At 41.8% G+C, this 13,860-nt stretch overlaps 1 protein-coding gene across 3 annotated transcripts in view; it reads left to right on the forward strand.

Annotated features, from left to right (window-relative positions):
• Positions 1–13,860, forward strand: part of nkain2 (sodium/potassium transporting ATPase interacting 2) — a 113,257-nt gene that overhangs the window by 41,796 nt on the left and 57,601 nt on the right. For all 3 annotated transcript variants that reach the window (XM_061242329.1, XM_061242328.1, XM_061242330.1), the window contains exons 2-3: positions 1,194–1,331; positions 3,808–3,888. In XM_061242329.1, the coding sequence (XP_061098313.1) occupies positions 1,194–1,331; positions 3,808–3,888 (219 nt within the window). The remainder of the gene's footprint in view (positions 1–1,193; positions 1,332–3,807; positions 3,889–13,860) is intronic.

Here is a 13,860-nt window from a genome sequence, read left to right on the forward strand (position 1 = left end):
AAAATACTTAAATAAGTGAATAAATGAATAAAGTACAATGTGTAAATTTAGCAACAGGGGTGGGAAATATGCATCAGATGAACTTCTGTGTCCCTGAATTTAGCATTTTCCAGACGTACAGCAACTATGGCAGGGAAAAATGTGCGTGCAACGGGTGATACCTGGGACCTGGGAACCGATGGGTAAAAACGAGGATTCGATTTCCAGGAAATGTCGATGTCTTCCATTGGGGGTGGCTGTGACTGCAGCTTCTCCCTGGTGTGATTTTTCACATATGTAAGCGAGTGTGACCAGCAGAGGCACATATATGTTTACCAAGCGTCTGCTGTAACTGAGCGGCTAATATGAGACATGCCGTCAGCTGCTGCGACAACTGTTTTTATTGTCAAAAGAAACGCTTGCATGGAGGTCTCAGAATATCTTTACACATGAAGTGGCACGACAGTAGTTGCTTTACATTTCTTATTACGAATGTCAGAGGTCTACTTAAACGAAAAAGAACTCGGAGAGATCAATTTTCTATAGGATTTGGCACAAAAACATCCAGGATTCTGAAAGCCAACTGTAATTTCCTAAAGTCTATTGTTGTGATGCACTGGACCCAGGCCTGACTCCTTTGGGAGGAGACGACCATCCCCTCCTCTCTCCGGCCTTTGAACTGCCATTGCTTGTAGTATTGACGCCAGCGTCATGTCCAATCAGGCTCTGCAGTCGGAGCTGTAGGATCCAGCTTGCCGGCTTTCATTTCCCCACAAGCTCATCACATTGGGGGGGGGGGGGAGGTGGGGAGGACACTCTGGGAAGCCCCACACCTCCTTACCAATTAAGGCATTCTGTGGTGAGAGCCTGAAGCCTGTTCTCCTTGTTTGCTCCTGGAACAGCATGCAGACCCCCCCCCCCCCCCCCCCCCCCTTTTCCAAGTATAAGCTGTGAGATAACTGACACGGATATCTCAGAGGATTCCCCTTGCCGATATGAAGGCACTGTTAAAATGTGAAATTCACACGTTCGTCTGTGCAGTGATACTTCCGGTTAAAGAGACGACTTTAAGTGATGGCAAATACAGAACATTTCAAGCACGTGTCAAATGTTTTCTAATCACCCTCTCGGGTGAATTTGTGAGAAGATGTGTTCGCTTTGTTCTTCTATCGGTGAATGTTAATGGCAATCTTTCCATTTTTACCCCACTCCAGATTAGCATATTGGAGCGACAGATCTTCGACTTTCTGGGTTACCAGTGGGCTCCAATCCTTACCAACTTTGTTCATGTCATCATGGTTATCCTGGGCCTCTTTGGCACTGTGCAGTTCAGACCGAGATACGTTACAGGGGTAAGTGTGAAGCCTTTTATTTCATCAGACTTAAAGTGCTTTTTCTTTACAGCACAGCCACAACATAAATGTTCTCCCTAGAAAACTACAACCACGCACTCTAGCACAAAGAACATATAAATAAATGATCTTAGAGACTGAAATTCAAGGAAATTTTCCTCACCATTTTAGTACGATTCAGCCTTCTGTATAATGTATGGTTGGTCATTATCATTTAATGAGGCCCCTCACTGTAATTATACCCTTTTTTATTTATTGTTATTTTTCATATTCAGGGAATTAATTTTCTCCTTTAGAACAACTTAAAACCAATAGGATGTACATTTCCATGTATATTTGTGTGTGAAATATAAGCAGTATTGCTTTATTTTTGTCTGTTGTTGCTTTTTCCTGCTCCACCCATACTCCACTATATACTTACAACATAAATATTTCTTGGAGTTACACACTATTCCCTGTTAAATGAATAGGCTACATCCTCTGTTTGAGGGTAAGGTGAACACAAATGAATCCATATTTAGGACTCTTCCTCAAGAAATAAATCCTTGTGTTGTGACAACCTTTCACTCAAATTACATTTTATGGAGATTTATCTAAACCCCAGCGTTTTCGCCTGTCTGTTGGCCCAGGCAAGATATTGATGTTGGATGATAGACCTGGTCATTATGCGAGATATCCCCTGTCACTTGCCTGTGAGATAAAGCGTATCGTCTTTACACACACCGCCCTCCCATAACCCCACCCTGTCTGCACACTGGGCCGGGTTTCAGCTCGTTACAGACGGACGTGGAGAGAACACCAGCCTGGCGAGATAAATGGCTCATTTCCCCAATATTACTCTTGCTTATATCCGTTTTGGAGAAGCTGTCAGAACAGATTAATTTTTATTCTAACTTAATGTGAAGCTTTCCGGTCGCTGGCTAGGAGCCAAATGAGGCTTCGGCGCACACGCCCATCTCCAGAATCTAATGTCCTGACAACGTGTCAGGTTTGGTGAGGGCCTAAGGTTGTCTTCACCGTGCCTGCTCTCACTGCGGTTCGGTAGATTTCGGCTGGAAATCACATTTTGTTTAGAAAGCTAAAGAGAGCAGGCGCTCGGATTGTTTGCTGTCAGGCTTCTCCCTGGGTTCAGAAGTATCAGACTGTCAGTATAATATATAATATATATTCCGGACATGATTACATGTCTAATTGAAGTCAATGACCCGGCCTGCCCTCGTACGGGCTGAAAGGTCCTCGTTATGCTGGGTTTGCGTGTAGACCAGCGGAGGTGTGAGCCCTGCCTGTGTTGGGTGAAAAGTGTTCGCCTACGACCCAAGCTCCAGACATTTAGCAGATATGCTGAATTAAATTTGTCGCATATGCTTATTAGGAGCAGAATGGTTTATTAAACCGCTTCAGATGGTCTCTCGTCACAATGGTCATTGAGGTGACCATGAGATAGACCATTAGCTGCGTTCCCCCACAAGCCTGTCGGTGGAGACTGTAGTATGTCCACATCTTACATACAAGGCTGGGCCTTTGTCCACTGGAGAATTATCTTGGACCTTTTATCTCCCTCCTTCTTCATCTCCCTCTAACATGGCTGCTGGTTAACTGCCTTTACATATCTCTCTGCCTGGGCCAAAATATTCACACCCATGAATCTTGTTGAAGAACGTATCATTACAACAGTTAATTATTTGCATCACCACTAATAGCTGTCCTTATCATTTTGCTCTTAATTAGTCATTGGAGGCACTGTAGCAGCTAACCCATTACCTTCAGGCAAGTTCTTGTGAGATGTACAGTATGCATCCAGAAATGCTTCTCCATGTCTTCAGGCAATGCTTATTAACTTCCTGTTTGCTTAAGCTCTCAGTTGTCTTGTGAAATGTGCTGTTTTACCTGAAAACTATTTTTGTGTTTGACTGTACTATGATTCACAGCATTGAAGCTGAAGCTGTTCCCATGACCATTGTCTGCGTGTGTGTGTGTGTGTGTGTGTGTGTGTGTTTACAGGAGAAAATATGCTTTGCCGCTTTACAATCTTCAATCTTACTGTCTCAACAGGAAAAGTTAAACATTTTTTTGAATTTAGTTTTTTGGTCGTGATCAGCTTCAGCGTACCTTTGGGGGAGCGGCAAACTCTCTCAACCCACACATAGACACTCAGCAAAAACATAGTGTGGACAATCTCCCCAGGATTTTGGCAACATCCGTATTTTCAAAGCCAGACCTTTTTTTTTTTAAGAGCAACTCTTAATTAATTACTCAGCCGGAGTTTTGAAGTCTATTCAAAACTCTATTTGTGATCGTAATTTCTGATTTACTTGACCGCTAGGTGTCTGAACTTCATTACTCATTTTAGAGACCTTTAAAGACATTTTAAGCTCAATTTAATACTGATGTCTGTATGTTCAAATGTTTCTGTCTGGTTCTGTATGTTTTTTTTCCGTGTATTGGAGGTGTCATCTGGTCTTCTTTTGGCCCACAGTATGCGGTTTGGTTGGTCCTGTGGGTCACCTGGAACGTCTTTATCATCTGCTTCTACCTGGAGGTGGGCGACCTTTCCAAGGTAATGTGCCACAGAACGCTTCGAGGAGGTTAACATGCCTTAAAGACAATGCAGCTGAAGTAATTCAATCACTTGTTGTTTACTCTGACACTGGGGTTGCGAGCCCCGTCTGCTCCAGAGCCGCTATCTGCTTTTGGCAAATTCACCCACGAGGCGGCCAAGAATATCTGATTTGAGTCGCGTCACGGTTTTCTCTCCTCCACCCTCAGCAGGGAAATGCACATTAGGTCAAACGAGAACAGCAGATTATTTATTTATTTATGTGTGAAGCGCTTTTCGTGATGTACTGTGGTATTTACACATTTCGTGTCTGAGTAAGTAGTTTTGTTTTTATTCTGGAAGTTAATCCTTTAGAACAAAAATAAATCAACCAATGCTTTTTTGGGGGGGTTTTTTTCAGTTTACTGTATGCAATGCCCTATATTTTATTTGACAAATTTCTGTAAACTATAACTCCAATTGAAAACATTCCAGCAAGTATTTTTAAATGCTTGTGGCTGTAAAATATACATTTTCTTTGTGTTCATGGTGGTGGTTGTGGCGTGTTTCCCCCTCATCACTGTAAAGCTTGTTTTGAGTTATTCGGTAGACCTGGACACCAGGTCTGTATTTTCACACAAAACAGTCTCTAGAATTTGCAGAGAATGGTGCAAAAACCAGTGAGCAAAATCGCATTGTTAATGAGAGAGGTCAGAGGAGAAGGGCCAGACTGGTCGAAGCTGACAGGAAGATGACCACGCATTACAACAGTGGTATGCCGAAGAGCATCTCTAGATATGCAACAGAAGTATAAAAAATAAGTCTAATAAATACCTAATCAAGTGCTCACTGAGTGTATATCTATCTATTTCAGAGTGCTTTGGTTTTCAGAGTGCTTTGGTTATTGGCTCTAGAACTTAATATTTCATTAAGGTTCCATTTTTTCATGTATTTTCTCTTTTGTACACCCGGTCCCTTCTAAAGATTATCTTCCCATTTTGGGGACCTCTCATGGGGAGTCAAATTGATGGAAATGGAAGCATTTCAATATGAATCTTAAAAAAATGACATTTTTCATTTTGCCAGTAATTTACTCAACAATCTATCATCTGCTCATATATGCAGAGAAAATGAGGATATATAATTACAATGTCAAAATGTCAAATACTGTATCCACTTAAATGTTAAATCAGCCATGTCCCTGATTATCAAATTAATCAAGGACTTTTTATTATTCTTCAATTTTGAGAGTAAGCACAGTGTTCTGCAACAGTGAAAAAACCCTGTTTAAAATGATCTATAAGAGCTGCCTTGCTTTTTCTTCATGTGTAGGCTAAAATAAAGCGTTGGGTTGTAAGGTAATTTGTTCAGGTCAGTGTTTCCTGGTATTTATCTACAGTTTTGTAAGAACTTCTGGCAGATGGTCCCTTCACTTTGATATCAGTTTTTTAGTTTGAAGCTTTCATGTGCCTGACATCATGGCCATTAACGTAGCTTGAAGATGTTTTCTCAGAAACTTTAACCTCATCGAGTTAGAACAGCTGGCTGTTTCATGCGAGACTTTAAAAAGCTAAACCTTTGCAATCACAGCTGCAATTAAAATTGCTATTCAAAGATATGTACAATATGACAAGCTTTGTAAAATACAGCTAATTTATGGTGTTTTTACCATGACCTGTAGTATCTACTTGAATGCATCATGGCCAGAGAATATGGTAGGTCACACATCTTAAAATGTGTTACTTGATTTGAATGAAGATCCTGAACTGAATAGGATAAATGGGCCCATTTTCATATAGTTAAATGCACATGTATTTACATTAATTAGCTTTCATTAGCTATGCTTTTGTGTTGGAGGTCAAATAGCACAATATGTATCATGCACTTTCAACATGCACTTTATGAACTATTTTCTGTGCTCGTGTTGGTATTGTGTTTATCTTCAGGAACATAATTCTTGAACAAGCACATTTCCACATATTTCTAGGCCAATTCTGAAGTGGGAACATTATTTTGGCAAAAGGTACCCGAAGGTTCAATGCGCGCAGCCAGAATATCGTCTCTGTGGCATTGTGCAGTCAAAGAGTCTTAAATAAGCAGTTACTTTGATCTATATCCACACTGTATTCACATTTATATATAACCCCATTTATAGCTCAGAATATGAAAAATAAACAGCCCATGTACTGCATTTTTTATATTGACTCAGTTAGTGAAGGCACTCACCAGAAGCATGTGCTGGACCTTATTGTACACGGCACACGTGGCAGTTTTAAATCTTGAATTTTTCATCTGTGGCCTATGACGATAAGTCTGCTGCTATTACACATCTGGCTTGTGACTGGGTGTAAGTTGGCCATGACACACCAGGGGCCTACAGGTTACCAGTTGTCATCGGTCAGTCAACTGCTGTACCGTGATAGCCTGGGGTAGTCTGTAATTGCTGGGGCGCTTGTAGCCTGTAGCGTAGTGGTTAAAGTACACGGGAAGGGCGGAGGTTCGATCCCCAGTGTAGCCACTATATGATCCACCCAGCAGCTGGGCCCTTAACCCTGCATTGCTCCAGGGGGAATCGTCTCCTGCTCAGTCTAATCAATTGTAAGTCGCTTTGGATAAAAGCATCAGCTAAATATGCAATAATAGATATTTTGAAATTCTGCTGTGTGTGAATTGTCCTTGGCTTATGGTTGAGTACTTTGGTGGGATTTATGTTCTGCTGCTGTAGTGATCCTTCGACAGGTGTGGATAACACAGAAATTAGGCCCATACGCGTCAGAAACCGTTTTAGCATCTAAAACGGCCACAAAACATTCACAAAGTGATGTAGGTTTTTTGAAAAGTCACTAATCCTCCACCCAGAGCCCAATTCCTCCTCCTCCTCCTGTGGTCAGCTCTCTGTGTTAACATTTAGCCACGTCATCCAATAATTATGCAAAAACATATGTCACGCCACATGGGAAATCGTTTTACAAATAGCAGCTAGACCATTAAGTATGCATACTTCTACCAAAAGCAATTGTTTTACTTGGATCAGTATGGAACACAAATTGAATCACATCTAGGGTGATGTGAAGAGCTCAAAAAGCCTTTAAGATGCACTGTTGGCTATTCTGTATTAGGGAAAATAAAACCTATGCAAATATGTCTACATTTACAGGCTATATAAATATAAATGTGCAGGGTACAATATTATACCGCCTTTTTCATATTCTGGGCTCCAGTTCTTTGAACAAATTGACCAAAACTCCTAAATTCAAGCAGCTAATATTTATCCTATTTCCTTTTGTCTCAAAGCGGAGCGCTAACACCTAATCTTCTCCCACAGATCCCATTAAATTGACTTAGCATGGGTGTTTGCTTTATAGCAATTTTGCAAAAAGAACATAGCGTACCTTCCCTTCGCCACCTGTTCGACGGTTTCGGGGGAAGCGGAGCCACACGGTGTGTGATTTCGTACGTGTTTGCCAGGCTGCTGTGACCAGCAGGAATCCGCGTTCGCTACCTCTCAGGCTCCAGAGTCTGATCATTACCGCTTCAACCGCCAAAAAAGAAAAGCCTTCCTCGCGATTGGAGTATCTCGCCGCAGTCCTGCTCGCTTCACCCATTGCCCTCTATACCCACTCCACTTTCACACTAACTGCAGAGTTTACCACGCTTGGATTTATTTTTAGCTGACACTTTTATCCAAAGCGACTTAGTTCATTAGATGAAGCAGGGGGCAATCCCCCTGGATTAAGGGCCTTTATCAAGGGCCCAACAGCTGTGTGGATCTTATCGTTGCTACACCAGTGCTTGAACCACCAACCTTCCGGGTCCCAGTTATGTACCTTCGCCACTCGGCTACAGGCTGCCCCTAGGTCCCTGGGGCTCAGTCCAATCCCTTATTTTTCTCCTCTTTTTCATTTTCTGGGATCGGGAGAGGGTACAAAGAAGAAAAGGAAGTAAAACAGGGAAGTGGAGAAAATATGATTTAGGCAAATGGAATGTCCTTGCTCCTTCAAACGTCAGTTCGAAGCTGCGTCAGTTACAGACGTAAAATGGTAAATGGTTAGCATTTATATAGCGCCTTTATCCAAAGCGCTGTACAATTGATGCTTCTCATTCACCCATTCATACACACACTCACACACCGACGGCGATTGGCTGCCATGCAAGGCGCCGACCAGCTCGTCAGGAGCATTTGGGGGTTAGGTGTCTTGCTCAGGGACACTTCGACACAGCCCGGGCGGGGGGTCGAACCGGCAACCCTCCGACTGCCAGACGACTGCTCTTACTGCCTGAGCCATGTCGTGGCAGATGGGGAGAGTTGGATCCACAGTTCGATCATTTATATGTCCGGCTTTCTGAAAAAAATACTTCCGCAAAGGACGCGCTGATGTTTCCTTGCTCAGAGGAACGATTGGGAGTTCCTAACTTATGCTTAAGGAGTTGGAATGTCCTCAAAGATGGTGGACCTCGATCGATGCCTGGGTCAGGAGCAGGGAAAGGAACAAAGCGCAGAAATTCATAAGCGATTGGAACTAGCCCCAGGAGCGGTCTGCTCAGTGGATTTCTTTAAGCACACGTGGATAAAGACCCGAGACACTCACTCCAGTTCTGGCTGGCGGGTACGAAAAGGACGCACCTCCAAGTTCTGTTGTCTGCAGTGCCATCCCTTTCCGCCACCTCATTATGCTCACCGTGCACTTTAATTAGTTACAGACGTAATAGCACATTACTTACCGTGATTTATTTCCGCCTGCATTTGGGCTGCTCATGATTTATTTATGCAGGTGTAATGTGTTTAACCAGGAGAGGATCCATTGAGACCCAGGATGGCAGCCGCAATTAGATTTAGATCACACACAGAAACGAATTAAGATAAATAAATGGGACGAATCCTCGGGCCTATTTCTCATCGCGTGACGTGATTGTTTTTGAAACTCGCGAACCCCGGAGCTCACGGTGGAGGGGCAGAGGCTTGCAGGTCCCCACTGCACGGATACCAACACGATGTCAAGAGGCAGTATCTCGGGTTGATTGATGCACATATAAACAATGTGACACTTTGGCAAACAAAACCCTCATCATTGTTCCATATTAAATCAAACTGTAGTGCACTTCATCTGCATGCTTGATTAATGAGTGTTAGCAGGCATTGGGTTTTTGCATAATGAATTTTGGAGGTTGGTAAATTTAATACAAATTTGTTGTGAATATACTACATGATTGAGGGGAAAAATAAACATGGTGTGCACATATCAGTATTGTGCATGTAAAGAAATTGGCAGTCATTTGCAGTGTGATTTCAAATAATGGTCAACAACATCTTTGATCTGTCCATGGCATTTGCTCTACTCGGATCCAGAAATATTTTATGATAAGTCCCTCCCTGGCAATCAAATCACTTGGTTAATTTTCAGATGGCTCCCTCACTTGCTCTCACTCTCCATCTCTGCCAAGCGATATGTTTGAAATTGGATTTGGAACTGGAAGCCAGTACTCTGGAGCTGGTAGCACAGACACGAAGTGACAGACAATCGTGGGGTAAACTAGGCCTTAAGAACCAGTCGCTACAGTCCAGGTAGGCTAAATAACAGCATGTCACAATTCAGTTTGGCAGTTCCAGGCATAGAAGAACAGCTCTTTGAAACAGAGCTGTTGGAAAAGAAAACTGCTCTTCAGGATTGTCTCAGATGATCTGGAAGGCTTCAGTTTAGTACTCTGTTTTATGGGATGTTTTATTCATCACACAGTCTTTGGACGACAGTATCTTGCTGTATTTATACTTGGGACTGTTTCTGAATAAAGAAAAATGGACACACATCCAGTATGAAGGATTATTTTATGGTGGTTATCAGTAGCTTGCAGTTGGGATGGTATTTTTAGGTGAATATCAAGGGCTTGTATTTGGGAGTGTCTGTTTGAGAGTGTGCCCTCATTAATTTCTTTCTCACCTTGACGCAAATGGACTGACATCAGCCTGTTAGGCTAAGTCCTGTCATGTAATGCAGATACACTACACTCAGCTTAAGGTCTGCATTTATATAGCACCTTTATCCAAACTGCTGTACAAGTGATTGTACAATTCTCATTCACACATTTGCACATAAACTCACCAACACCCACAGCAATTAGCTGCCATGCAAGGCACCAATCAGCTCATCAGGAGGTTGGATGTCTTGCTCAGGGAAACTTCGACACAGGGCGGGATCGAACTGGCAACCCACCGACTGCCAGACGACTGCTCTTACCTCCTGGGCCAAACAAATGGACAAATGTTGCAGACCACTATTATAAACCAATGATTTTAGCTTAGATAGGGTCACTGGGTCAAAACTACACCTTCACACTATAAACAGTTCAATAAACAACAGGCTTCAGGTATTTTAGAGGTCAATGTTTGTCCATTTATTTTAATTCAAAAAAACTTCCAAGTATAAGTACCGGATTTGGGTCTACACTCAGTAAGCACTTTATTAGGTATTTATTAGACTTTTTTATTAGACTTCTGCTGCTGTAGCCTATCCACCTAAGAGGTTTGACGCGTTCTGTGCTCTGAGATGCTCTTCTGCATACCACTGTTGTAATGTGTGGTTATTTGCATTACTGTCACCTTCCTATCAGCTTCGACCAGTTTGGCCCTTCTCCACTGACCATTTCTCAGTAACAAGGTGGTTACCCACAGAATTCTGCTCATTGGATGTTTTTTAGTTTTTTGCTCAATTCTCTGCAAACTCTAGAGACTGTTGTGTGTGAAAATTCCTGGAGGTCAGCAATTTCTGAGATATTCAAACCAGTTCACATTTCATCCCCATTCTGGCATTTAAACCTTGAACCTCTTTATGAATTTAGTTGCTGCCACATGATTGGCTGATTGTCAAGCTGGTGTACAGGTCTACCTAATAAAGTGATCACTGAGTATATATTGAGGTCAGAACTGTAGAATCTCTCCCCACCTTCAGGCACAAACTGAAGACGCACCTCTCCCCGTCCCTCACTACCTCCCTGTGAACCTTAATTGTTGTCTTTGTGATTTACTTTGTGTATCAGTATTTTTAGTTGGCTAGGTAAGCAGTGTTTGGATAGTTAAGTTTGGTCACTTTTGCTTTGTTTATTTGTTCGTAAAAAAAAAAAAAAAAAAAAAAAAAAAAATTCAATTAGGCCCTGGTCCTTATCTTTGTTGTACAGGTAGCAGTTGAAATTTTACTTCCCTCTAGGGTCTTTAAGCGCACTTATCCCTGGTTATGGGTATGCACTTTGTTCTACGTCGCTCTGGATAAGAGCGTCTGCCAAATGCCATTAATGTAATGTAATGTAATGGCAATAATTGCTTTGAACATAACCAAGAAAACCTGAACTGTCTGGAGTGCATGTACTATTGCAAGAACAGACTGCAAGTCTTCTGTTTAGGGTCTGAGTAAATCCAGTGACCTATCCAGTGCCTGTTACATGCCAGAGTAAATTTACCCATGTCCAGGTAGTTTCAGACAATATCGCTCTGCACATGTACAACTCTTAACAAGAACTGCCTTACGATTAGCCGGCCGCCCCCCTCCTGGCCCCTGTCAGGTGAGATGTCAGCCATTCAACGCTTAAATTGTCATGACATCCATCGACCCATGCCCTCTTCACAACAGCAACAAACAAAAAGCAGTAGCGCTAAATGTAGCTTGCCTTTTCCCCCTCAGCCAACTGCGAGTCTTCATATAAAACTCTGAGATTCGTATAAACTGTCAAAGTTAAAAGTGATAAAGTGATTTATAGTCAATTTCACTGGAAAGGAGGGAGAAAGCCGGGGCTGTCAATGCTAGGCGCTCAAAAGAAATGAGTTACAGTTCATGGGGCTGCTCACCAGGGCTATCATTTCCTATCAGCGCCTGTTGCTGACAGCATACAATTTAGCACAGGCAGATGACAGGGGAGGAGCTCTGTGAACAACCCCGAGATATTATTCAACCCAATCTGTGATACTGGCAACCTGCTGCAGTTGGTGAAATAAACAGAAATCTAACATCACCTAGGTATTTTTTTATTTTTTTAAACTGTGTGACATTGTGAGTTTTCAGTGAGTCGGATATTATTTGCAGAAGGTATGCAAATTGAAAAAGATGCATATCTGCATTGATTGCCAGATTATACGGTGCTCTCGATTTGTAAAGTGGATGACCCCATTTCGGTCTAAATGGCCAGGGTTTTACTCCCAGTGAGGTGATCTATATAACTGATTTCCTCTTATTTGAATCGATGTGGTCCTGTGTTGAATAAGTTATGACAAAAATACCTCAAGCCTGTGTTTATAGAACCGTTTATAGCCTGAAGGTGTAGTTTTGGCCCTGTGACCCTTTCTCTGCTAAAATCATTTTTTAATAGTGATTCATGATATGTTTTTCCATTTGTTGGTTGACATCAAGAATTTCCTTCCCTGAGTGGGGAAAGGGCAAATCAGGGACGTTTTGTTCATTTGTAACCTTAAGGTGAGTGTGTATCTGCGTGATGTGACAAGACTTAGTCTTACGTTGTCATGTCAGCCTGTTTGGGGCAAGGTGAGGGCAGACTCTTGTGTTCTCTTCTGATTCACTCTTAAACACACTTTTCCAACTATAACATACTGACAGCCTCCATTAAACAGACCTTTTTAACTACAAGCCAATGAATTATTGTAGTCGCTATAGCGTAAAGGTTCCCAAATATAGGCTGTGATTATTCACCCTAAAACAGACCTTCGTACACTACGGGATATGCGGCATAAAGATTTTCAGCAAAAATACTGTTAGACTTTACTGACTGAAATGAATGCACTGTATTGTATTAAAGCATAGTTTCTGTGTTTTTAATGCAAGTTTCGACGGCAACATTCAGCACATTTAGAAAAGTTCCCACAAATGAAAAATGACAATTTGTTTCCGGCAACTTGTAGAAAACAAGCATTTGCTGTTTATCTTCAATAACTGTGTTTGTTTCATATTATACAGCTCCAGTCTATCTCTTTGCCAAGCAACCGACTTTTCTTACTTGAGAGACCTAAGGCCTGTAGGCCGTTATATAATGTCCAAATGAGAAATTAAATGGGCTGAATATAATGAAAAGTTTACGAATAAAATCTGATTCATCAAGATTGCCTTGAGCTGTGTTGTCCTTATGCAGTGGTTGTTGAAGGATTTTGGTTATCATTCTTGAACAGGATTTAGCATTTACTGTCTATAAACAGTTTGTAGCAAACCTAACCACCTGGGTAGCTTGTATGACTTATAGACAAATGCAGTTATTTACGGTTGAAAATGGTTCTGTCAGGCGGGTTTAATTGGCTCTGCACACAACAAGCCAGCCAATTAACTGGAAGAGCAGGGCTTTTTATCAGTTTATGTTGTTTTCTTCTTCTTGTTGTTGCTGCTTAAATTATTGCACGCACTGCATGTCATTTATTTTGTAGCTTAAACGACAGACAATTCTGAACTTTCATAGGTTGTCCTTGGCGTTGCATTAGAGTGGAGATGATAAGGAAGTCAGGTCATGCTTTGCCAAAGTTATATTGACAGAAATCTGTTCCCAAGCGACATGCCCCAGACGTGGACCAACCCAGACCAATGCTGACTGAATGTATAAAATTTGTCAAAAGACCATGCCACACAGGCCACATTTTGAGGCAATGCAGGTGGGGAAATTTTGGCCCATAAATGTGGCCAATGGTATTTTTATTTATTTTTTTATTTATATTTCTTTGAGCCTACTATCGCATCCTCATGGATTTTTGTCCCATTTCCATCCTTCTTTCAGCTATATCGCCCCTCTACATTGCCTAAAAATATTGCCAGGGTATCATGGCTTTAAATGCATGGCTGGGCAGGGACTGATAATCCAATGGGACTTCATTAGGGAAAAGCTGGCACAGTTTGCAGTCACTTTTAAAGAGGTTTCTCACCAAAAAATCAATGTAAATGCACTTTTCTCACTTCAAATGCAATGTGCTACACATCCAAAGGAGAGTGTTCAGCAAATTTGCTGTGTGAATCT

This window comes from Conger conger, chromosome 5 (assembly GCF_963514075.1).
Source record: "Conger conger chromosome 5, fConCon1.1, whole genome shotgun sequence".
NCBI lineage: Eukaryota > Metazoa > Chordata > Actinopteri > Anguilliformes > Congridae > Conger > Conger conger.